Raw genomic sequence first — 24522 nt, 5'->3', positions numbered from 1 at the left:
CGTCACTTCGTACCTTGGTACCCTTCTTGCGCCTTGCACCGCGACAAATGGGATGCTTTGCCGCTGGAATCGGAGGCCTCGTGACTCGCTCCCTGGAGAAAGATACCGTCTGGAGCCGAATTAAATCTTGGGACGTGGGACGTCAGATCTCGCCTGGCCGGCTTGCAGCGACTGATACAAGTATACTTGCTTCTCCTTAGCGTTCGTCAGGAGAAGGAGCAGTCTGTACTCTAGCCTACGTGACTGGTTCTCAGCTTCGATCCTTCTCTTGTAGTCAACCAGGCCGTCCTTGTTGGTATACTATGCTCCGGTGACCCGGCTGGCATCCTGAGCACTGCCTCGTTTCATCTCGTCGTCGTCGTTTCGGAGTATTAAAAACATAAAAGAATCAAGGTACCCTGGAATATGGCTTTAACACCGCAAGACGCTCTGCCTCCTACGCCGCCTTCCGATACTCCTGCGATTATGTCGAATACTAGAACGCCTGCCTATGTGGCTCCTCCGGCAGCCACTGCCCACAAGCATATCTGGGTCATAACGGGACCGGCTGGCTGTGGGAAGACTTCTGTAGCCGAGTACTTACACCAAACTTTCTCATTCCCGTATCTAGAAGGAGATACCGTAAGCCACTCACCCCCTCCCCTCCTCCATCCCGACCTCTGCTAACCCCCACCACCCAGTTCCACACCCCAGCCAACGTCGAGAAAATGGCCGCCGGCCATCCCCTAACCGACGCCGACCGCTGGGACTGGCTCATCCAGCTGCGCCAACAATCTCTCCTCGCCCTCTCCCAACCCCTCGGCCCCTCCGGCGTCATCATAACCTGCTCGGCCCTGAAACGCAAATATCGGGACGTCCTTCGCATCGCCCATTACCACGACCCCACGATCAAAGTCCACTTCATCTTCCTCCACGCTTCCGAAGCTCTGCTGATGGATCGGGTACGCGCGAGGCAGAACCATTATATGAAGGATTATATGGTAAGGAGTCAGTTTGAGAGTCTCGAGACGCCGACGGAGGAGGAGAGGGATGTGCTGAGTGTGGATGCTGGGGGCACGAGTGGGGAGGTGCAGCGGTTGGCGCTTGGGGTGGTGGAGGGGGTGTTGAGGGGGGATGCTGCTGGGTCGTAGGGGCCTTGCTGGGGACGTGGGGTGGTTATTGCCGACGTGAGAGAGTTTTGGTTCCAATTAGCGATGGATGAGTCGCTTCCGAGTAGCCTGTCTCGTCCTACGGAGTTTTCCTGATCATGGACCTCCAAGGCCGAAGAATATGACGAGAATGTGACCTCTTCTCTCGGACGTCGTCTTGATGGTCGGATGTCATGACGGATCGAGCCTTGGATGCTCTCATTCCCATCAGAAGGCCCACGCACCCATGCGTCATATCACTGTTCACGCACTCGGTCCATCGCCGGCTTGGAACAGAATCGATGGCTTTGGGCGAGCGAGTCGCCTTCCAAGCAGAACCGAACATGGAACATCAACAAGACGTACCAAGTCTCTGAGAGTCCGGCGATATGTAGGCGCCGTAGAGTCGCAAAGACCCGCGGAAGAAGGAGGTGGGGGACTGGTGATCGCGGCGTGAAGTTATGGAGTGCGGTCTGAGGCGCACGAGAAAGAACATGAACTCACGATGAGATCCAAGTTGGCTGTCAGCACGGTGTTTGCTTCGGCTGAGCAGGAACTGTGTGGCCTGGAAAAGGAAGCTTCGGTCTGGTCAGGCGAGCGAACTCATGACGGAGGAAAGAAAAGAGAATTTGAGTCTGTGAACCCGGTTGGCCGTTCTCGGGGCTACTATGATACACTGCAAACAAACATACAACATCCGGCCAACAATCTCGGCTTCCGTTCGCAAGACCTCGCGTCAAAAGTAAAGTATATACCTTATGTTTCCCTGAAAGTCCCACCACCATCTCCAGTAGCCCTCACTGGGGCGAACGAGTGTCCGCAACCATTCGAAAATTGACGCAACCTACATGTACCCCGAAAGAGCCTGCTCAATCGGTTAAACAGCTCGCAAAACTTATGCTTAGACATTTTTGATACTGGGACAGATATTACCACGACGTTGCACGACCAACATCTTCCACATACTCCACACTATCTACACCACCCCACTCAATCCTCAAGTCCACAGCCTCGCCACCCCATCCGCCCCAGCACTCACACACCACGCCTCCCTTGGATGCCACTCGACATCCAACACGCCCAAATTCTTCACCACCTTATGGCCCCTCAGCACCTTCAACGGCACCACCGTCGCGTTCTCCAAACTATCGCCCATCACATTCCCATGGAAGACTTGCAGAGTGCCATCGTCACTCCCGTCCACGAAGAGCGGCAAGCTAGGGTGGAATTTGACGCTTCGGATAGCCTTGCTGTGGTATCGGAGAGTTTTGTACGGTGTAGCTGCTAGGTCGAGGTCGTGCCATAGCAGTCGTTTGTCGTATGATGATACCAGCAAGTTCGAGCCGAGCGGGTGCAGGCTTATGTCGGAAATCCATTGCGCGCCAGGCTGGAGTTCCTTCTCGAGACGCTGTTGCTGGAGGTCGTAGACGCGGACGCGTTGGCGAGTGGCGACGAAGAAAAGGGGCTTGGAAGGGTGGAAGCAGACGGTTTGCGCGAGGCCTTTGAGGCGCCGGAAGGGGTGCTGGGTCTGGTGTTTGGAGAGGGTGTGGATCGCAACGGCGGTGGAGGTGGCGGCTGTGGAGGGCGAGACAGTGGAGAAGTAGTCGCCGCGACGGTGCCAGGCGAGGGTTTTTGGGGTAGAGCGGAGTGTGAGGGTTAGGAGGACGCCTTTATCTTGCAGGGTGGTGGAGGGCCGGAGCCAGTTGGCGGAGGAGGGCTTGTCGACGCCGGCGGCGGTCTTTGACGGGTTTGAGGTGGCGTAGCCGAAGCCTGAGTCGAGCACCTCTCTGCTACGGCGGTCCTGCTGCGGGTTGCAGATGTCGCCTTGTGGAATGATGAATTGGACATTCTCACCGCAGCAGGCAGCAATGATACACGTCTCGCGTGATGGCTGCCAGGAGACTTGATTGACTGCCTCTGACGAAGATAATCTGAGCCGCCGCAACTGTTTGCCGGTTTGGAGCTCCCATACTCTGACGGTACCATCGTCTCCTCCAGTCGCCAAGTACCTGCCCTGCGGATCAATGTTGAGGCTGCGTATCCGGCCGTCATGCCCTTTGAACATTGCCGTACAGATGGATGGAAACGGTCGCAGCTCATTGGGATCGGGTAGCTTGGGCAAAAGACTTTCGGGGTCGATGTTGAGCTTGCTTCGTCTGACTCGGGGCGCAAGGTACAGGTCAAGACATCTCTCAAACTTGTCTTTGACGAACTTTGCATACCCAGGTACTCGTCGCAATGCGGAGTGGTCTTGGGGCAGGAAATCCCGCTCTCGGTCTTCCTCGTCCTGCGTCTCCCACGTTTCCTTCTCCTGTTTGTCAGGCAGATATTCTGGTGGTGGATGGTAGCTCTCCTCGTATCCCGGTGGTGGCAGCTTCGGTGCAGGCACGTTCATTGGATGGTCCGGACGTGGGATCTCGTTCGACCAGATGTCGTACGAAGCGAAGTCCTGCTCAGCATCATCCTGCTCCTTGTCTTCTTCAGTCGGTGCTCGGTAGGGTCTTATCCTCCCCTCCTTGATCGCCTTCACCATCTTCATGACACGCTTGTGCTCATGCATAGACGGGACGAAACGCCGCTTGGGCTCGGGTGCGGCAGACAACGGCATGGTCATCTCCATTCCTTTGCCAGTGAAGTACTCGACCATGTCAGGGTACGGGTCGTAGCCTTCGCCAGGAGCTTCATTACGTGTGAGCTTCTTGAGTACTTCAAGATCATCACCACTGAGTTGCATGGGCTTTCCAGTGTTCGGATCAGTGAGGCCAGTCCATCCTTCAGGAATGTCTATGCTGTCCAGCAGCGAGTCGAGCGCCTCGCCTTTCGCAGGCCGTGCGATCCGACGCCCGTTGATGTCGTAGCCGATGTGAGGGTACTCGTCGTAGTATGACAGAGGTATGTTGCCGATTGTGTTGGTAGGCACAAGGAAGTCGGAGTCGTCGGAGTCGTAGTTGGGTTCAATCTCGTTGTAGATATACCGTGGTTCACCATTGGCATCCACCTCCGTTCTGAGGAGTTGTTTCCGCTTTCTACCTTCCTGTCCCAGCTGCTTCATTGGAGTTTCTGGTGATAGTGAGCTGACATCCTTTGCGGTATCGCTGCCCATCAGCTTCGCGGGTGGTGTGTTGGGTCTGTCGTTGGTCCTGAGCTTGTCGACTTGCGCCCGAACGTCTTCCTCGTCCTCCGATGATGGGATCTCGTCGCTCTCTATCTCATCGTCTTCCAGCTCGTCCTCGTCCTCATCCTCATCAAGCCCAGCCTCTTCGCTGCCCTCGCTCTCTTCTTCACTGTCGTTGTCCTCGAGCGCTCCATTGAGAGCTACGGCGTCCAGCTCGTCCTCCTCTTGCGGATCAGGCTGTGGTCGCGGGACCTCAACCACCTTTCTCTTCTGTCCTGCCCTCTGCGCCATTGTAAGGAGCTCGAACAACTTCAATACGTAAATCGACTGCAGTGTCCGCGTCGTGAACTTTTTTTTGACGAATTGAGATTTCTCGGTGCCATGTTTATCCGAGCCGGTAACTCTAACTGCGACCCATCAGGCCGTCCCGCTCGCCTTCCTACATCCCCCCTCTACAACACAACACCCACACTCAAGGTTCCAAACCGATCGCATCATGCGTGGCTTCGAAGATACTATAGCGTTCAATAGACCATCACCTTCCGTCGTCGATTGTGTTCCGCGCGATGCCTACGCCCGACAACAAGGGCTCTTTTGACTTCACCGTCTCGTCGCAGAATGTTGCCTCGCTGGAGCTCGTGGCGTCCTCCATTTCCATATAACATAGTTGGTATTGTTTCGATGTCGATCTGATGTGACGCGAAAACGAGCTGATCTGGCGCATTCAGATTTGATGACTGCGCCATCCAAGGAACACGAGTCACAGCGCAATTATGGCCGTAAGCTCCGCCAACACGGCTGGAGGTCCTGACAAAGCCACTGCCGTCGCAACACGCCCACGTTTCGGGGTTAGCCTCGCACGTAGGGCTGCAGCAGAACGCTTCTCATTGACGCTCTCTCGCAACATGTCTGCTGCCTTCTCTTTCGCAGTTGCTCAGCAATCTTGGGTGCATGTTAGCCCTGCTTTGCTCGTGGGTCTGCGAGTCTCGAGACGAATCAGAAATAGGATACGGTGTGTTCGGGCTGCCGCGCTTGGCCTCCATCCTCCACGATGCTCTACGGTCGTATGCTGCGACGGGAACGGCAGAGAGGTAAGTCTATATAACCCCGTCTTCGCCACGCTTCAATGCCATTCTCTTCAGCACCTCCATCCAACACACTCCGCACTCCACAAATCATCTCTATCTTCTCAAACCACTCAACAAATCAACATCCTCCTTCCGAAGCTGTCACACAGAAATATCCCAATGGCAGCCTACAACGTCTCGACTGCCTCAGACGGCACCCTCCTCTACTATGCACCTAATGGGCTCACTTACGCTGCGAACGGCGACTTCGCCAACTGCACCATTTCAGTGTGCCCAGTCGAGCTCAGTGTGTACGGATACCGGGCCAGCCTGCCATTTTCCGCCACTCTCATCGCTCTCTACACTCTATGCGCTGTTGCTCAGACATACCTTGGATGGCGATACAAGACCTGGAGCTTCATGGCAGCGATGCTGCTTGGTTGTTTTGTGGAGCTCCTGGGATACGTCGGCAGGATCATGATGTGGCAGAATCCATGGAACGACGGCGGCTTCATTATGCAGATCGGTGAGTGTCTACGACTCGATGCAAGAGACGACCAAAGCTAACTGTCGCGCTACAGTCCTCATCACCATCGGCCCGGTTTTCTTCTCTGCCGCCATATATGTCATGCTGTATCAAATGTAAGCCTTCTCCAGTCCTTTCTTCAGAGCAACAGCTAACACCACACAGCGCCATGTACATCTCGCCATCTTCAGCCCGCTTCTCACCAAAGATATACTACTGGATCTTCATCCCCTGCGACATCGTCTCCCTCATCCTGCAAGCAGCAGGCGGCGCCCTATCCTCCACCTCTGACGGCGACTCAGGCCCCGGCGTCAACATCGCCATAGCGGGTCTCGTCTTCCAGGTCGTCACCCTAGCCACTTTCATCGCCGCCACCGTCGACTACGCCTGGACCAGCAGGAACGTCGCGGCCGAGAAGAAGCAAGCCCTCAAGTTCAAGGTCTTCGCCGGGTTCTTCGCGCTGGCAACAATCCTCATCACCATCCGTTGCTGCTACCGAGTCTACGAGCTCAGCGAGGGCTACAGCGAGGATAGCGAGGCGCTGCGCGATCAGCCGTTGTTCATTGGCTTGGAGGGGATGATGGTGGTGCTGGCGGCTTGGTGCTTGGTGGTTGCTCACCCGGGACCAGTCTTCCGATCTCTGGAGGCGAAGATGGCGGAGAAGAAGATCGGTGCTGGATCTGACTCTGAGGGTGCCATCGTGTGAGCATAGATGGAGTTCCAACACGGGGCAGCGTTTGATGGTTGTGGGCACGATTGATGCGGGATGGTAGCGTGAGGCGCTGGAGGGTAATAGATGGGGTGTTTCTTGTTCATACAATGGCGTTACTCTATAGATATAAACCAGATGAGTCTTGCGTATTTCACGCTCACGCTCGTATCATATCTCGTCCATTACACCTGAGCATCGAGACCAGGCCTCACCCACTGACTACGAGCAAGGTGCACGTGGCCGGAATGCTAATCTCTTGGCAAAGAAGGGGGTTTAATGGTTCACGTCTGCTTCGTCTTTGCTTCCACCAAACAAAAGCTGCACTCCGTCGATCTGATGTTGGGGACGTATCATCAGCCCGTCCTGCTATGTGGCTGCCGTGCGCCAACGTGATGAACAAGAAAATGCCAGACCGCAAGGCTCCCATCTCCTGGATCGTGGCACTGCCACCACCTCAACCATTCAATCAGATACCCATGTCCAGCTGATACAGATGCGGGACGTCAATGGCACAGGAGGACAGCGAGCAGGGCGTCTACTGTGCGCTTTGCTATTGGTGGTCTGCTGACCGCCTTCTTGAGTCCTGCATGTTCGTGTGATTCATGCGGCACAGCCTTCGAGCAGCCTTGCGATGGTAAAGTACAAAGGCAAAGGTATTTGGGCATGTTCTATCACTCACATCGACCCACTCCAGGCATTTGCTTCGACTGTCGAGGACTCCGGAAATACCACAAGAACATCTTCACGACACAGGACATAACATCTTGATACCCAAACGGGACGGACAGAACCCAACGATCCACGACGAGTTTCTCGAGCAATATGTCTGCTGCAAGCTCCCAACATCTCAGCTGGCAGTCCGCCTTCGGAGGCATCAGCGCCCTGGCTCTCAACACTATGTTTCAGGAGGCTGGGTCCTTTGGAAACCTTCCGGAGCTCGCACGCTACGTCCTCCGCTCGTCCCCAATTTTCTGCGTTGCGGACATACTGCTCATCGTGGGACTATTTCTGGCTCTACTCCCTGGCCATGGGTTTCTTACCGCCCTCCGCATCGTCGCATTGCTGCGCTATCCAGCGGGATGTCGTACTCCACCTAAAGCAACGGTTGGGAACCAAGTCAAGAGCCTCTTCTTGTTCATCGCGATGCTCAGTCAGCTTGTAAAGCTGTTGACTTGCAAAGGCATCCCTTGGACACAAGCATCGGCCATCATGTACATGGTTCTGTACCTTCTGGAGGGCTTACTACGTCATATCGCAGTCGCGATTCTCGACAACACGGCAAGCGAGCTTCGAAGTCAATCGACTATCAGAATAAACCACTGTGGCCAATTTGCTCTCAGTGTGATTGCGCTGCTGCAGTATGCCTTCTGGATTGTGGCCAGCTTCCAAGCATACCCTCCTGCTATGAATCATGCATGTCTGAGCATAGACACATTGGCCATAACGGCAATATCGGTAAATTGTCTTAAATACCAAGCGCTCATGCTGGGTGTACTACCTGTCAATCTGGCTCCGTTACTCGCGCTTTTCGTTATCGCGAGGCGGCGATTCACTGATATACACACCCAGGAGTATTCAAAGGCGGTCTTTGAGATGGCCGCACTTCTGGTGATTTCGCTGGCCGGCGTCGCATTGGGGTTCGTATTGGGGTATGCGATGCTAATGTTACATCAATCTACTTGGCACCTATGTAGGTGCTCCCATGCCACACCTTTACTACTCAGTATCGGGACTGGCTTACTCCTATTCCGCCTCCTACTGGAAGCACTTACCTGGATAGTCCCGAGTCTGCCAAAAAGCCGGGTTTCAACGTGGCCCAACTGCGTATGCCTGTCATTGATGCTGAACCAAGTACTCGTCTCATTGGTGCACTACACTTTCGTTTACGACGCGGACGCCACGTACAAGCCAGCCTTCGCAGAGAACTTACCATAAACCCGAGAGATTTGCTGGTACGGTTCCGGGACGGCAGATTCATCGCAGCTGGAGCACTTACAGCAAGGCTTCGGATGATGGATGGGACTTGATGGCAGGGCGCTGAAGCAGAAGGCAACATTCTTCGAAGTCCAATCTATCTCCATGATAGCTATGCTCTGGACATGCCAACGAGACCCAGGAATTCGCTGCGCAAGTCGGACTGCTCAAGGCAACCTGAGAAGTGACTCGTAATGGTGATGGTTCCGGGCTTCTGGACACCTCTCATGCTTATGCAAAGATGGCTCGCCTCCATGACGACCGCAACGCCTTGGGGTTTGACAGCTTCCATGATGGCGTGAGCGACCTCCTTGGTAAGACGTTCCTGGATCTGCAGCCGCCTGGAGAAGATCTCAGCAATCCGTGGCAGCTTGGAAAGTCCGATGACAGCCGAGGAAGGAACGTAGCCGATGTGCATCTGGAGATGTCGATTAGCTTGCCCTACGGAAGAACAGTATTTTGGAGCAGGACACACCTTTCCAGTGAACGGCAAGAGGTGATGCTCGCACAGACTGCAGATCTCAATGTCTCTCATGATGACCATTCCGTGGTGGCTCTCGTGGAAGAGCGCCTTGTTGACGATGGTATCGACGTTCATCTGGTGGCCGGAAGTCAGGAACAAGAGCGCGTTCGCATACCGGGATGGTGTATCCTGCAGGCCCTCGCGGTCCGGATCTTCGCCAATACATTCGAGAAGCGTTCTGACAGCTCCGCGCATTCTGTCCAGCCGGCACGCGACCAGCTTTGGTTCCTCAGCCGTGAGGCTTCTTGTAGCGTTGGATTGAAGTCCGAAGCCGTCCAGTTCGGCCGCGAGAGGCAGCTTTGGCTTCTTGAGGGCTGGCTGATTATCCAGATCGTGAGCAGTCTTGCCAGGGCCATGACGAATCTCAACAGAATAAAGGGGCGGGGCACTGTTGCCGGTGAAGGGTACGGGCATGGCCGACGAAGTGTCTGTTTTCAGCTTCTCGACTTTGGTCTCTTGGTGCTTCCGTTTGCTGGACCTCACACCGGCACCTCCAACGCTGGCCATACCCGACCTCGCAGGATTACCCGCCGTCGCGCTGTGCTGCTGCTGTAAGCTGCTTCTGGAAGGGGATGAGCGGACACGCCAAACACGAAGAAAGATCAAGGAACCGGGAGGACTTGGGCTCATCATATATGCAATTGTCGCTCGGCAGCTGATCTCAAATAACGCCCTCCCCCTACGATGCCTGTTGCAGGCATTGAGTAAGGCTCTTTGCCCAGATGATTGATTGATTGCCATCAGCCGGTCTGGGCTGAGGGTGCAGATGTCGCTACCCGCACCAGATGACCTTCCCCTGTTCTCATAAACGCATTGCTGTCTGCCTTAATGATCGCGACGTCGCATCACAAATGCAAAGACCCGGACGACTGCAGCGGAAGGTTCTGAAAGTTGCAGTGGCCTGCGGCGTCATGAGATGCGTTCGGGTGTTACTGACGCCCGTGCCACCGACGGGTGGAAGGCGGAACTGCAGGGCAGAGATAAGGCTGGAGTTCCACTGCATACTTGATCTTCTATGTCGGGTGACAGGAGACAGCAATCCTGCGAGAGCTCTAACCCCCGAGCCAAGGTGAAAGGTCAAGCAGTAGAAACTACCGGAGGGTCCCAGGAGTTTTGCACGAAACACGTGATCGGAGTCAATACCGAAACCGACCTCACCTGTTCTCGGTCTTCCCATTCTTACTCCAATCTTCCTCCATCACGGCAGTCTACCACAACAGTTGTCCATGCGACTCTCCATGACCGAGAACACTCATAGCCCACGACGGCGCGGTCAGCATTCACTGAAGCAAGCAGAAATGTCTACAGCCATCTGCGGGCGTCATTCCATACGACAAAGGAGATTAAAAAGCAGGCAGAGCAGAAGAGGTTTGCGACACGCAAATGATTAGGTGGATCGTGTAGGTTCCAGTTCTGATGCCTCCGTGAGAAGAAGTTTACGTTTTCATACTCTCCTCGTGTTCTCACCACATCTTGTCTTCCATCACCATTTATTCTCTTGAAGGCACAGCCTTCCCTGCATCCTTGAAGACACCAGACCAAGCCAGGATTTTTGCGCGACCAGCAGAAATCGACACGGCTTTCGAACAATCAACATGGCCACACTCAACCTTCTGAAGTGGAGCCTGCAGCAGGAGTTCGAAGCACCAACATGGCAGGACCCAATGCCACTGGAAGATTCACAGTACGACGAAGGCTTCAAAATCCTCTTGCAGGGTCAAAGCGCATACCAAGACTTCATCGTGCCTCAGCTTTCCCAGCTGCTGACTTCTGTGCTCAAATCACGAGTGACTGTATCGGTGCTAGAAGTTGGACCGGGGCCGAAGAGCGTATTGGGCTCTCTGCCTAGCCACTTGAGGCGAAGAATCCACAGATACGCTGCATTTGAGCCTAACGCGGTGTTCGCTACCAGGCTGCAGACATGGCTCAGCTCCTCACAGGAGTCACCCCTGCCTTGTCTGGACAACCAACCCGACATTCATCGCACCCCATTCAGTTTGAACACGAAGACCGCCGTCGATCCCAGCGGCAAAGAGGATGGATCTGCGGAGACGTTCGACCTCATCATGTTCTGCCACAGCATGTACGGCATGAACCCGGAACGGGACTACATCGAGCGTGCGCTGCAGATGCTCAACAAGAAGCCAGACGAAGGTCTGATTGTGGTGTTCCATCGCGATGGTGCTCAATTCGACGGTCTGGTGTGCCACCAAACAGTCTCGTTACCTACAGGAGTAACTTCCGTAGCAGATGATGACGAGACACTGGATTCCTTCGCTCAATTCATTGCCGGGTCCGGCCCAAAAAGCTTCAACGGGGAATGGATCGATAGACAATGGCGCGAGGTCTGCCGTGCATTGGCTCATTGCGACGAAAACCGCCCCAAATGTCTTCTCTACAGCTCGCCAGACATCATGATGGCGTTCACTCAGCGAGCGACCAGGCTGCCCGAGCTGCTTGCAGAAGTATCCGAGGCGTCCAAAGAACACCGCGTGAAGAACCGCGAGGCGCTTGTCCACTATCCAGCCTCAGTCGTCGCTCCGGCAGATATTGGAGACGTCCAGACATGCGTTCGATGGGCGCTGGAACACAAGCTATAGCTGACAGTTATCAGTGGCGGCCACGGTGGTCAATGTCTGTGGCCCAACGTCGTTGCGCTCGACATGTGCGCCTTCAATCAAATTCTCGTTCTCGCCAAAGAGGAGGACAACGGCAAGTCCCCCAACACCCTGGTTGTTGTTGGCGCTGGATGCAGATCTGGAGACATCATCCGCAACACCATGGCAGCAGATGTCACAGTACCCCTTGGAAGCCGCCCAAGCGTGGGAATGGGGCTGGTATTGCAGGGAGGCATCGGGCACCTGGCCCGCCAACATGGTCTTGCTTCCGACAGCATCGCGGGAGCCGTTGTGGTCAGCGTCGCCACAGGCCAAGTGCTCTGCGTCGGCAATGTTCCAAGCCAACACCAGCCAGCCGATGCAGTACGGCTGGAGAATGACGGCGATCTTCGGTGGGCATTGCAAGGCGCCGGATCAAACTTTGGCATCGTGATCAGCGTCGTTCTGAAGGCGTGCCCTGCTCCGGAATACACAGTCCGCAATTGTGTCATTCCACTGATCGACCATGCTCAGGCGCAGCTGAAGCTCACCGATTTCAACGAAGAGATCGCCGAGAAGCTTCCACGGCACTGTTCTGCAGACGCTTATTTGTACCACGAAGCGGGAAAGCTGCATCTGGGTGTGAACACCTTCGAAGTCTCCACGAGAGATGCTATCGAGCCTCCGCCCGATACCACAGCACTGCTGGGGCCGGAAGCCAGCTCCAAGACCGTGGACGGTGTTGCTCTGTTCGACACGGAAATGTACATGTCTGCAATGCACGGCGGTCACGGCGGTGGTAAGACGTCTTCATTCAAGCGGTGTGTCTTCTTGAAGGATATCGGAAGTGCTGGTCTGACTGACAAGCTATTGTCAGCCATTGAGTCTCGTCCCACTCCACGCTGCTACCTCCATCTGCTTCACGGCGGTGGTGCTGTGCGTGATATAGCCCCTGAAGCTACTGCTTTCGGCTGTCGAGACTGGGATTTCGCCTGTGTTATCACTGGAGTCTGGCAGCGCGATCAAGATGGTCGTCAGGAGGCCCGCGCAGCCATGCAATGGGTCTACGACGTCGCCAATGACTTACTTCCGTTGTGCGCCGGAGTGTATGGCGCCGACCTTGGTCCAGATCCTAGAGATGCTACACTGGCAGCGAAGGCGTTTGGCCCAGACCATGCTCGACTCGCAATAGCCAAGGAGACATTTGATCCGCACAACGTGCTGGCCTACGCTTGTCTGCTCCCGGCAGTGGAGAGAGCACAGAGGCTCATCGGTCTCGTCACCGGTCACAGTGGGGTGGGTAAAGACTTTACCGCCGTCGTCTGGATGCATGAATGCAACACTGCCGGCTTCAGCACTGCTATCGTCAGCATCAGTGATTCAACGAAGCGAGAGTACGCAAATGCCACTGGCGCTGACATTCAACGCCTCTTCGAAGATCGTACGTACAACGAGCAGCACCGGCCCGCTCTGCTGAAGTATTACCAGACGCAGGTCCAGACTCGACCTCGACTGCCAGAGGAGCATTTCTTGGAAGCGGTGGGTCGAGCAGGAGACCTCGACGTCCTCTTCATCACAGGCATGAGAGACGACGCCCTAGTTGCTGCTTTCTCACATCTAGTGCCGGACAGCAGGGTGATTGAAGTGAGAGTCGAAGCCGATGAAGCAGCGCGGCTCGTCTGGGGATCCAACCAAGACAGCAACACTCACGCCGCCGATGCCCTCAACAACTGCCCAACATTCACCTTTCACAACAACATCGTCGATGCCGCCGGCGTCCAGTCCGCCCAAGCATTCTGTTCAAACCACTTCCTCCCTTTCCTGCACCCCAACCTCCAGCGCCTCCGCACCATGATTCACTCCACACCCAAATTCCCACACCCCAACATCACCTTCCGCGACATCCTCGGTCTCACCCAACAGACCGGCGGCTTGAAGCTCTGCACCTCCCTTCTCCAATCTCACTTCTCAGGAGACTGGAGCACAGTCTCCGCAATCGTCTGCTGCGAAAGCGGTGGCTTCCTGTTCGCTTCGGCGCTGGCTGCGCAGCTTGACATACCGTTGGCGCTGATCCGGGAGGCGGGTAAGATTCCGCCGCCTACGGTTTCTGTTGCTAAAGGGGGTTCGTACATCTCGTCCTCGGGCACCAACAGCGCAGAGGGGAAGAAGGTCGAGATGAGTCGTGAAGCAGTGGCGAACGGCTCGAAGGTGGTGGTGGTGGATGATGTGCTCGCAAGTGGGGAGACGGTTTGTGCGGTTCTGCAGCTGTTGAAGGGGGGTGGGAGCTAGGGTTGAGGATATGAGCGTGCTGGTTGTGGCGGAGTTTCCCGTACATCGTGGGAGGGAGGTGCTGTGGAAGCGTGGTCTTGGAAGGGTCGCGGTGAGGAGTCTGTTGGTATTTGATGGGTGTTAAGAATGCGGTGGAAGTTGGTGAATCTGGGACTGCATGGCGAGGGTAGATAGAGACTGTCGACAGCGTAAGCAAAAGTCAATGAGCGCCAAAGAGTAACGTCCCTCACCCATGTTCAGCAGAGTAGAAGAAAGAAACCCAGAAAATAAAAACTTCACACCAACCTCCTTCAACCCAAGGAAAAAACAAAGAAGACCCTAGAGGGTGAAGCGAAATCTCGTGGTATGCTCGTTCATTGCACTACAACCTGATCAACCTGATCAACCTGATCACGAGAATGGGCTACGGCCTACAACATTAGAGGAGAGGCCATTGACCACACGTTGGCAGGGATGCGGGAGCATGTCATCGGATACAGCGAAGGACAGTGAGATCACGTCCAGCATTGTTCTCAGCACTTCCGCTGCATTGGCGTGATGTGTACACTACCTACCAGATGCCCAACCACTTCTTCCTCTCCACAGGCCGTAGCTTGCCCTCAAAGTCGACATACGTCTCCTGCCCAGCCTGCGCCTCTTCCCTCACCTCTTCTCCCTGCCCTCTTGCCATGCCTTCCCTCCCTCCACCCACACCCCCACCCCCACCCTCCCTCATCCCCGGCCCCATGACCTCCGCATCCCCCTTCGCAGTCCACGCCCCAAACACCCCCTCCTCCCCCTCCAACCCATGTGCCCGCCTGAACTCCCCCCTCTTCCGCACATCCTCCACCTTCTGCCTCCGCCGCTCCGCCGTCTGCGCGGAGATGTAGTCCACATGCATCCGATAGACCTCCGCGTACCTGCCCAGAAAACTCCACGGATGAACCAAGAACATCGACCTCGGTGGGAGTAAGTCGGCGTAGGGTGTCGTGTGGATGAAGTCGCCTATTTGGACCGCGATGACGAGGGTTATGAGGATGGAGAGCGTGATCCAGACGTGTAGCATGCGGTTGGTGAGGAACGAGTGCATCCAGGTGCCTTCTGCCGGCATCATGTTGGGATAGCGACGGCGGTGTTGTTCGGGTGTTAAGGGGGCGCCGGGATAGGCGCGCGGGGGTTGGCGGCGGGGGAGACGGGAGCCGTGGGAGGGGGGGTTGAAGCGTTCGGGCTTCTCTAGTACTCGGGGTTTCGGGGGGGTGGTTGAGGCATGGCGGTGGGTGGTGGTGGGTACGAGGCGGTGGCGGAGTTGGCGGGAGAGGAGGTTGAAGTTGGCGCGGGGGATGACATGATGGAGAGGTGCCATTGTACTGTTTGACGGGGTGGTGTAGATGGTTCCAATGATTTAACGTTACACGAAGTTGAAGTCCCAAAAGGTGAGCTCGGCTGCTGGCACGTGATCGAGCCATACGCGCTAGAGTGCCTTTTGGACTAGTATAGCAACGCCTATATCTTCGTCCTTGAACGCGACAACCTAGGTTATCTAACCTTGGACTTATTAAGAGTAACGCTCTGTAGAATCGCTAGCTCGATGAGAATGCCTGCCGTAATACACTTGATCTATTCGTTGCTTCTCGGGTAACACCTTGCTGCATGCGCTGCGCTTACACACAAATGCCACCCTCCATCGCCTGTCTCGCGTGACCGAGACTTACTGATCCATCACCTATTCTAGAGTTGGCCTGATTCCATAGAGTCATCAATCTCCGCTGCTGAAGGTCCTTCGATAGAAGTTCTCTTGGGTAAAAGGGCACACGACTTATAGCAGTCCTAATCAACACGTCAGCCTTCTCTTCGTCGTGAGTATCCGGAACCTTGCCAGCATTCGGTAAAAGGGAGAGAGTCTTTTACCTCTTCGGTGCTCCTCCGAGTGGGAGTGTCCGCGACCACACTCGCTGTCCATTGAAGCAGCGAGTCTTGCGTCCGGAACCTGCATGTATCCTGTACTGCGAGGCATCTCGTACCCTGACTCAGTGTCTCGAACTTTTGCTGCTGGACGTGTGGTCGTGCGTGTGTCGCGGGCCCAATGACCCGGGTGCACTACGCTGAAGAGAGCGCAGGATACCACAATCATGCTGGATGAAGAGTCAGTGGGGCACGCGAATGGCCACCAAGCTGATTAACTCACAGGCCGTCGAAGATCATGAACTCGACTTCCTGTCGCATCAAAGCACCACCAACGCCTCCGGCCAGTTCGGGAATCCTATTGGAGCATCAGCACAAAGATCTCGTGTTTGGTAGGAAAACTGAATTCAGTTTCCACTCACCGGTATATGCATCGTGCTAGAATCAGCAAGAATGCCAAACTCATCGAGAGGAGAAAGAGTGCAAGATTCCCTGTCAGCAGCCTGAACGCCCCTCTGCCCTGCCTCCGGCGATAGCGCAGAGCGAAATCAATCGCAAGAACACCGGCAATGCCCATCACCACCGCCTGAAGTGTCACGCCGGTGATCATCAGGGCAACGCCGGCTGTTGCCAGAGCTGGGTTTACCTCACCAGCCGATGCCATGATGCCACCGCCGCACTGCATCAAAAAGCCAACAGTGTCGGCGGTCACAAACGGCCAGGTCCAGAATCGTTCGGCCAGCCTCGTGTGCTCCGGGCCAAAAAACTGCACCAGGGTTCTCAGAGTCATGTAGAGCGCCGCTGCTAAGAACGATGGTGCCACCATAAGCAGCACAAACTGAATCGACATCGGTCCGCCACTCCAAGGATTGTTATGCAAGAAGATCCGGGCGACGTAGCCGCCGGCTTCGCCGATGCAGCCGACGCAGACGAGGATGGAGAAGCCCTTCCATTGTCGCCAGTACTTGAAGACGAAGACCAGTTGGATCAGAGCGCAGACGGCGAAGATGACGGCGTAGATGGCGTTTCCGCCGAGGCTTGGGGCATACCCGTATGTTGTCTCTGAGACGGGACAGTCTGGGGTGACTTTTGTGCAGTTTTCGTATGGATCAGACATGTTGGGCTGAGTGGTGTGGATGTAGTGTTGACTTCGAGTGGCGGCCGAGAGTTACGGATCAATATGGCCGCGTTGTATGGAAGAAAGTGTACAGAGGGCTGAGGCGTGGTCAACGAGATAGTGTACAGTGAGGTTGAGGTCTGGAAGGAGGAATGAATGGGTGTGGTGGAGGTCCTAATACTCATCCTTTATATCTTGAACTGCCAACTCACAAGCAAGGATTTGACTCTTGAACCACCGACGTACACCATGAACAAGGGCAGAGGCAATGCTGAGGCGGTGCTCAAGTCCGACCATCTTTATCTCTGCCATCCTCTGCCGCCACGACACCCAGCACTGCGCGCAATAGCACGCGGAGGCTCTAGTGCATCCCGCATTTTCTAAAACAAGCCACGCTTGGACATGGAGCTCTGCGTTTGAGCTGTGAAGATGCGGTCGCGCATCGATAGCTGGCTTTGCGAGTGCGTGCTTGTGGTCTTGATAGGTTGATCGCAACACTCAATGCCCCCGAGGCGCCAAGGCGAGTATATGCGGGAGCGAGTGCGAGTGGAAGAGGTAAGATGAAATGTCGATCACTTCAGCTTTCCCATTTGATCGCGTTGCTCGCATCCTACCCTCATGCATGGCTTGTCACATCCATCATTTCGGGAGATGGTTCGCATAGGGATCAAGACTGATCGCTCCAATGCATTTCAGCAAGAAGCCCGCTCTAACGGTCTTCCGCAGTCGTCGATCCTACCTTTCCGGCTCGCGACAAGTCAGATCAGGATTGCTGAAGCTGAAGCCGCAGGTAGATGATCTTGCTTGATGGTGCTCGGAGACGGAGGCCGTAGGGTGAGGTGGTATGCATGTATAATTGCGCAGAAGATGAGCAAGAGCAGTAGGAGAAGATATTGGTCCATCATGGCGGCGATGGTGGAACGTCTCGGTGCTCTTGATCGGTCTTGAGCATAGTAGGCGCCTTTGCACGAGTTCATCAAGACTGTACGGTGCTCTATATTGTTTCGAAGAAGGAGCATAGATCAGAGGTGGTGTTGCTATCTGGTCAATGAGTGAGGTCCAAATTCGAAGATCTTCCAGCTCGGCTGCTGGCACGTGATCGAGCCCAACCAAGCGGCGACGCAACGACCAGCAAGCAGCAGCTGCAGACGCAGGAAGATCATGTCGATCCCGCTGGCAGCTGCGATAGTCTGCCCGTCCTCTCACCGTCCATCTTCGACTACACCCTGTCGACGTTGCTGATCGCCTACACCTCACAATATCCCAACGACATGCATCGTAGGGCTGAAACTACGCCACCACATCAGGTCAGTCTCCCCACTCACGACCAGGTACCTCGACGGTCCGTCTTACTCAAGCGTGCCTTTGGCCGTCGGGCCGCAAGATGGCTGTCGCTAGTCGCTGCTCTGCCTCACATGTGATATCCAAAGCTGATGCGCTCACTGCATCTTCTTACCGACCCTCTGATCTCGCAACGAGCTGGCCTCGTACCAAGCAGCACGACAACTCAAGGACACTTCACTAACAATGACGGTAGAAGAGAGCGACAACATGAGCTTATCCCCGCTGGAGACGCCAGTGCTGAAAGTCAGCCGGCCAGTTGCTGTATGTCTCCTTCCTTTCCTCTTCCGATGGTGACACTGACCAGTAAACAACAGGCCTGCAGTCGCTGCCGCAACGCCAAGATCAAATGCGACGGCAAGCTGCCAGCCTGTACTTCCTGCGAGAAGAACGGTCGAGCCGCCGAGTGCACGAGTACGAATGACCAGTTTGCGAGAGGTAAGGAGCGCAGCTATGTTTCGACTCTGGAGACCCGGCTCGACAGACTCAACGCCAGGCTGGAGGAAGCCCGCGCCAGGAAGCCTTCTGTGATTGATGTACCCGAGGATGAATCTGCGACTGCGGCGCCTTCACGGAGGCAGTCTCGTCAGATTCAGCCGGGTGAGCCGCCAACGCCGACCACGACCCGCTTGATGAAGCGGAAGGAGGTCACGGCTATGGATGATCTGGTTTCGGACTTTGGGTACTTGTCGGTGAATGCGACGGCGCGGGACTTCTATGGCTTTACTACCGCCATGTCCTATGCGCGGCTGGTACTGTCTGCGTGCTCCAAGGACGAAATGCCGCAAGGGCTGAAGAAGGCCCTACCGCCACGGGAGACAGCTATGATGCTGATCCAGCACTATTTGGACAACATTTTTGTGCTGCTACCGGTGTTTGACGAGGCCTCCTTCTACGCTTCGGTCGACAATGTCTACGGAAAGGGCTATAGGTATGCCGATCCGTTAGATCACTGGATGGTCCGCATGGTTTTTGCGATCGCCAACATCTCGATGTCCCAGCAGAGAGGAGATCCGCATTACATGGAAGGCATTGGCCACGTGTGCGCAGCTCTGGACCAAGCAGAGGCAGTGCTGCATCCCGGAAACATCTCTGGTGTGCAGGCACTGATCCTGCTGACTGAGTATGCTATGCTGGACCCTCACCATTTCGACTCATGGAGTCTTATCGGAGCTGCCTCCCGTGCAATGACAGATCTTGGACTTCATCAAGATCCTCCGAAAGGCACACCTATGCCTAGGGGCAAGCTCGAGCTGCGACGGCGAGTCTTTCACTGCATCTACACACTCGACAGATCTACGTCCCTCGTCCAGACCCGAGCATTTTCCTTCTCAGACGACAGCGCCAAGGTCAAGATACCGTTCCACAAGCAGCCAACTTCAGCGCCTAACTCACCTGATGCGGCCGCAAACGGATCCCAACAACAAGCGAATGCATGGCTGCATACTTATGAGCACGCTTTGGACTTGATCAACCTTCGCAAGCACCAGTCAGCTTGGTACGCAGAACTGTTTCAGTCGGGTCGGACGCAGTGGGATGAACCATACCCATTCTTGTGGGACACCTGCGACGACATGCGAAAGTGGTTCGAGGAGCTTTCGCCCACCATGCCCGCTCACATCAACCGCTTCTTCGAGCTGGATCTGTTCTATTCCTACGTCTACGTCTTATCCCCATCTCCAAGAGTGCCCACTATCATACCTTTTGCTCAGCGGCTGATCTTCGAGTACTGCATCCGCTACGCCGAGTTGATGACGGACCTTATTAGCGACCCGACATACACAGCTCCGCTGACCTTCTATGATGCCATGAGGGTTTACATGACGGGACGGCAGTTCCTGGATGTGCTGCTTCATAACATGGACATGCTGCTCAGTGGTACGATCCCGCCGCATCCGGAAGTCAAGCCCACGACAGCGCCGCCACCGCCTGTGCCGGTCCCTCAGCTTCCGCACGGAGAGACTGTGCAGCGTTTCAACATTGTGCGAAGCATTAGTTGCATCACGCAGGTCACGACGTGTCTTGAGCGACTTGGCGCTCGCTTCGGATACATGAGGTAAGTAAGACCAAGATCGACTAATGAGCCCATTGCTAACAGCGCCTGCAGCTGGAATCAGCGATACCGAAACGAGACCACAGCTACACTCGACAACTTGCATGAACGCCTGCGTGAACATGATGAGGTTCACGCACAGAAGCGGCCCACCATGTGGCATGCCGGCTCCGGCGCTTCTAACCCTAGTAGCAACGGGAGTTTCACCTACCAGTCGCCGCAACAACGTGCATCGGGAGTGAATGCCGGATACGCCGGGCATTACCCACAACTCTCCCCATCTGGCTCTGTGCGACCTGCCACCGGCTATGCCGAACCACAAGTCAGCCACCAGCAGTACGAGCAACAGCCGGCAATGCACCAGCAGTACAACACGCAACCGCAGTACCCTCAATCTCAGCAGACATATCAGCCTGTTCAGCAGCAGCAGCAGCAGCAGCAGCAGCAGTCTTTCACCGTCAGCCAACCCGCATACAACACTCTGGCACATGCCGTTCCGCCAAATCAGCAATTTGCACTTTGGGGTGGTTATAGTGGTGCTTCTGCACCTGTGCGAGAGGAGAACGCAGTACCGCCCAAATCCATCCATTGGGAAGCCAACTTGAGGTGAAACGACTGCTGAACTTGCTTTAGGCGCCTCAACCACAGAAGATGTATATGCCGCAGCCGACCCCGACAGGTGTTCTATCACCCACAAACACCAGCGGCGGCCCACGCGCTGTTTCTCCTCGACAACCGCTGAATCGTGCCGGACCACGACAACAGTCCCTCGTGTCGCCCACAGCAGCGGACCCAGGACAAAGCCGCCTGCCATCGTTAGTAATGCTGGACTCACACCCCAACATCCAGTTCTCCGACGAGCAATGGCCGAGGCATCTCTCCTACTCGAATCTACTGATAGAATCCGGATTCGAGCAAGAAGCCCGCCGTATCTCGATGCACGACGCCTCCCTCGACCTCCTCCAAACTACTTATCCGCCTACGCAAACGATCCAGAGCGTCGCGCCGCAGCAGCCTCCTGCGCCTCCACTCCCGCACTTCTACTTTGGCAAAGGCAAAGTAGGAGCCGTCGACGCCCCTGCTCCGCCGCCGCCTCCTCAACCAGCGCAACCGCAACCACAACCGCAACCGCAACCGCAACCACACGCGCACGCACGAACGCACAACCAGCTCCAACCTTGCGGGACCTGCGTCGGCGGCTTCAAACTCTACGAAGGCGTGGGCTTCGTCTGTATCGTCTGCAGTCGCATCGTACTGAAGCCGAGTTTCCATCGGACGTTGCCGGATGGGGGCGGGTGTGTGGATGTCGGGACGAGCGAGGGGAATTTTGAGGTTGGGATGGGGATGGGGTTTGGTATGCACGGGCACGGGCAGGGACATGAGCATGGACAGCACGTGGGCTCGATGGTGGGGGTGGGGATGGGGGTGGAGAATGTGATGCCGCAGATGCAGATGACACTGCAAGCACAGGCGCAGGCGCAGGCGCAGGCGGAGGGGATGTTGGGTGGTTTTGTGCCGCAGACGCAGGTGCAGGGGTTGGAGGGATATGGTGAGGGCGTGCCGGCACAGCTGCAGGGGCAGGAGCATTACCAGCAGTACCAGCTCCCGCAGCAGCAGCAGGCTCAACAGCAGCAGGCTCAGCAACAGGCTCAGCAACAGCACGCTCAGCAGCAGGCCATGCCTCCTCCTCCTCCTCCTCCTCCTCCTCCTCCGGCTGGTGACGGAGGGAACAGGAATTTCAGCAGCAGAGACCAGCAAGGACACGACGGACGGAGTATCAGTGACACCTCCGGACTATTTTTCTAGCTGACGTTGACTTTCTACCGTCGTTACCACCATTCCGAGCCCGATCCGATAGAGTGAACGAGAGGAACTTGAACAGCGGAGGCATAGTTCCAGATATGCACAATACATCCCGTTCCATAGCCACTCGGCTCTGCTATCTCTCTACTATTTGTCCCATGTCCGACCCTTTTTCGCATCGCATCCGTGGCGAGTATTCTAAGACGTTATCCACAACCAGTGGAGGGGTATAAAAACGCATCAAACAACGAGGACGAACGCCTGCTTGAGAAACCCATCATTTTTCCGCCATGTCCCTGTCCCTTGGCCGGTAACAATAACCCACCCGTTCCCGTCCCGTTTCAGCTTTGGTCCGCGTGTCGCTCGCAGAAACGCCAGTAACGATATCAATATCAACAAACCCCCCCTCATATAACCCCGCCTCTTCGTCGACTGGAGCTGCTGCGTCCCCCACGGTGGTGGTGATGGTGGTGGTGGTGAGGGAACGTGTGCTACGAGCTCCGCACCCCAACCATGCCCCCGCCAGCGCTCGCGTTCGGGAAAGTGGGTGATGTCGAGGTGGGGGAGAAGTCCTGTTGTAGATGGGGGGAGCGTGTAAGCTTGTGGTTCTTGTGTGGTGTGTTCGAGAGGTTGATGTTGATGGAGGTGGTGAGATGTGCTGGTGGTGGAGGTGGTGAGCTGTGGTGCTGTGCTCGCGTGCTCAAGCGCTTGCGTCCTTCGCCGTGCTCAACTTCGCCAGATCGATGGTCGTAGATCGATGAGGCGAGTGAGAAGGCTAAGGCGACGACTTGACCGCTCGAGAAGAGCGCGCGCGAGGCTTCGGCTAGTGTGCTCGCACGTTCAGCCAAAGCTTGCCACAAGTGTGTTCGCGGCGCGCATTGTCTGAGCAGCACTGCAGTCGCCAGCACAGCCACGGACTCATCCCACGACGCTCTTTGCCTCGACATCAATAAGCTGCACTCACCTTCCGCTTCACCCTTTTCCCGCCCCCGCCACCCGCACTGCCTCGCCTGCTACCCGTGTCGTCAAGCCCGCCGGTGCTGTAGCCGTCGTCATCATATCCCTCCCAGCTGTTCTCGTCGTACCGCCGCTTCTTGCCTGACCGCTCAGGTCTTATCTGAGCTCGACTCGGAGATGCCGGGGCAGAGTTCCTCGCTGGTGCTGTCTTGGCAAGGAAAGCTGCTGTCCCAGCCGGCGCCTTCGCAACCGCAGGGACAGGTTGCTGCTTCGCCGCTGCCGCTGGCACTGCTGCTACCTGCTCGTCAAGACCCAGCTGTGTCTTCCAGTGCTCATGCTCGGATTTCGGGAGTGATCCTTCCTTGAACCCACTAAACGCCAGCTCAAGCTTCGACATCGCCAACTCGGCATCCTCCTCGTCTTCCAAAAAAGCCTCGCTCCGCTGCTCCTCCCACAACGTCCGCCCACTCGAGCCCTCATAACTCCACGCCGGATCCAACAACCCTTGCAGCTCAAGCTCTTTCTTCAGAGGCTTATTCTTTCCGTCAAGGCCGAGCTGCTTCACTTTCCCCGCGTAGTGCTTGCGGAGACGGTTAATCTTCTCGCCCGTCACCGGATCGTAGCGAGCGACGGTGGACTGGAGGGTGGTGAGGTCGTAGAGCTCGAGGAGATTAGCGGTACCGGGGACGGAGGAGGGTGGGATAGCTGCGGAGTTTAGCATTCAATGCACATTATGAGTGTGCAAGGTGAATACTCACGGTCTGTGCGGAGTTTGTACAGCGTAGTTGCTGCAGGTAGTGATGAGTCTGCGGTGGATTGCTGTGTCTCCTCCCCTTCCCGCTCGTGGTCCGTCCTTCTGTGCTCTGTTGGGGTTTGATCGTCACTGCTCTCGACGCCTGCGCCTTCGCTGCTTGCGCCCCTCGCCATCATGTGACTGTGAAAGCTCGCTGTGCTCGGTGGGGTTGGGAACCTCACGCTGCTGCTCTTAGAATGACCTTCATGCTGCATTCCCAGACCAGGTAGTTGTGTCGTGCCTAAGGGCGGGGTTTCGGGGTGGTGTGCCATGGTGTGGTCCGCAGGAGGGGAGGCTGAGGGAGTGGGTGCGGACGTCCTGGCCTTCTTTGCCACGCCGCGCTCGTCGACCAGATCATCCCCCGCGCGCTTCAACGGTGTAGATGACATTGCGGGTGGTGAGGCTCGTGGTGCGGAGAGAGTGGTGGAGTGGTGAAAGGTGGATGGGGCTGGTGGTGGGTCCACGGCGGCCGGCCCTCCGCGGCTGCTTCACGCTGCTGACTCCTGCTCCCTCGACATACAGCGGATCCAGCGCTTCTCTGTCGTCGTCGGGAGTGTTGCGGCCTCACAGCAGGGGTCGATCGATGGTGTCGGACGGGGTGGGTGGTGAAGTTGAAAGAGACGCTGGGCTGCGAAGACAAGCCGCTC

At 56.1% G+C, this 24522-nt stretch overlaps 10 protein-coding genes across 10 annotated transcripts; 5 read left to right on the top strand and 5 right to left on the bottom strand.

Annotated features, from left to right (window-relative positions):
- Positions 1-405: 405 nt before the first annotated feature.
- LTR77_006905 (uncharacterized protein) lies at positions 406-1130 on the top strand (the record flags this gene model as incomplete). Its single annotated transcript, XM_064804145.1, has 2 exons — positions 406-621; positions 681-1130. The coding sequence occupies 2 exons, from the start codon at positions 406-408 to the stop codon at positions 1128-1130; spliced, it is 666 nt and encodes a 221-aa protein (XP_064657946.1).
- An 841-nt stretch (positions 1131-1971) lies between these two features.
- On the bottom strand, positions 1972-4533 carry ERB1 (Ribosome biogenesis protein erb1; the record flags this gene model as incomplete). The annotated part of the gene is made up of 2 exons (XM_064804144.1): positions 1972-1992; positions 2167-4533. 2 exons carry the CDS (start codon positions 4531-4533, stop codon positions 1972-1974), a joined length of 2388 nt encoding a protein of 795 aa, XP_064657945.1.
- Positions 4534-5489: 956 nt separating this feature from the next.
- LTR77_006903 (uncharacterized protein) lies at positions 5490-6541 on the top strand (the record flags this gene model as incomplete). The annotated part of the gene is made up of 3 exons (XM_064804143.1): positions 5490-5835; positions 5891-5951; positions 6001-6541. The coding sequence occupies 3 exons, from the start codon at positions 5490-5492 to the stop codon at positions 6539-6541; spliced, it is 948 nt and encodes a 315-aa protein (XP_064657944.1).
- Positions 6542-7369: 828 nt separating this feature from the next.
- On the top strand, positions 7370-8574 carry LTR77_006902 (uncharacterized protein; the record flags this gene model as incomplete). Its single annotated transcript, XM_064804142.1, has 2 exons — positions 7370-8196; positions 8328-8574. 2 exons carry the CDS (start codon positions 7370-7372, stop codon positions 8572-8574), a joined length of 1074 nt encoding a protein of 357 aa, XP_064657943.1.
- Positions 8575-8633: 59 nt separating this feature from the next.
- GCH1_1 (GTP cyclohydrolase 1) lies at positions 8634-9551 on the bottom strand (the record flags this gene model as incomplete). The annotated part of the gene is made up of 2 exons (XM_064804141.1): positions 8634-8939; positions 8997-9551. 2 exons carry the CDS (start codon positions 9549-9551, stop codon positions 8634-8636), a joined length of 861 nt encoding a protein of 286 aa, XP_064657942.1.
- A 1088-nt stretch (positions 9552-10639) lies between these two features.
- LTR77_006900 (uncharacterized protein) lies at positions 10640-13930 on the top strand (the record flags this gene model as incomplete). Its single annotated transcript, XM_064804140.1, has 2 exons — positions 10640-11614; positions 11645-13930. The coding sequence occupies 2 exons, from the start codon at positions 10640-10642 to the stop codon at positions 13928-13930; spliced, it is 3261 nt and encodes a 1086-aa protein (XP_064657941.1).
- A 550-nt stretch (positions 13931-14480) lies between these two features.
- LTR77_006899 (uncharacterized protein) lies at positions 14481-15272 on the bottom strand (the record flags this gene model as incomplete). Its single annotated transcript, XM_064804139.1, has 1 exon — positions 14481-15272. One exon carries the CDS (start codon positions 15270-15272, stop codon positions 14481-14483), a length of 792 nt encoding a protein of 263 aa, XP_064657940.1.
- An 818-nt stretch (positions 15273-16090) lies between these two features.
- LTR77_006898 (uncharacterized protein) lies at positions 16091-16928 on the bottom strand (the record flags this gene model as incomplete). Its single annotated transcript, XM_064804138.1, has 2 exons — positions 16091-16169; positions 16234-16928. 2 exons carry the CDS (start codon positions 16926-16928, stop codon positions 16091-16093), a joined length of 774 nt encoding a protein of 257 aa, XP_064657939.1.
- A 1527-nt stretch (positions 16929-18455) lies between these two features.
- LTR77_006897 (uncharacterized protein) lies at positions 18456-22128 on the top strand (the record flags this gene model as incomplete). Its single annotated transcript, XM_064804137.1, has 4 exons — positions 18456-18533; positions 18587-20325; positions 20377-20890; positions 20956-22128. 4 exons carry the CDS (start codon positions 18456-18458, stop codon positions 22126-22128), a joined length of 3504 nt encoding a protein of 1167 aa, XP_064657938.1.
- Positions 22129-23071: 943 nt separating this feature from the next.
- LTR77_006896 (uncharacterized protein) lies at positions 23072-24264 on the bottom strand (the record flags this gene model as incomplete). Its single annotated transcript, XM_064804136.1, has 2 exons — positions 23072-23787; positions 23841-24264. 2 exons carry the CDS (start codon positions 24262-24264, stop codon positions 23072-23074), a joined length of 1140 nt encoding a protein of 379 aa, XP_064657937.1.
- Positions 24265-24522: the final 258 nt, after the last annotated feature.

Source organism: Saxophila tyrrhenica (genome assembly GCF_035928015.1).
Source record: "Saxophila tyrrhenica strain CCFEE 5935 chromosome Unknown scaffold_10, whole genome shotgun sequence".
NCBI lineage: Eukaryota > Fungi > Ascomycota > Dothideomycetes > Mycosphaerellales > Extremaceae > Saxophila > Saxophila tyrrhenica.
The sequence above is the reverse complement of the archived record's forward strand: the minus strand, read 5'-3'. Positions and strand labels throughout refer to the sequence as shown.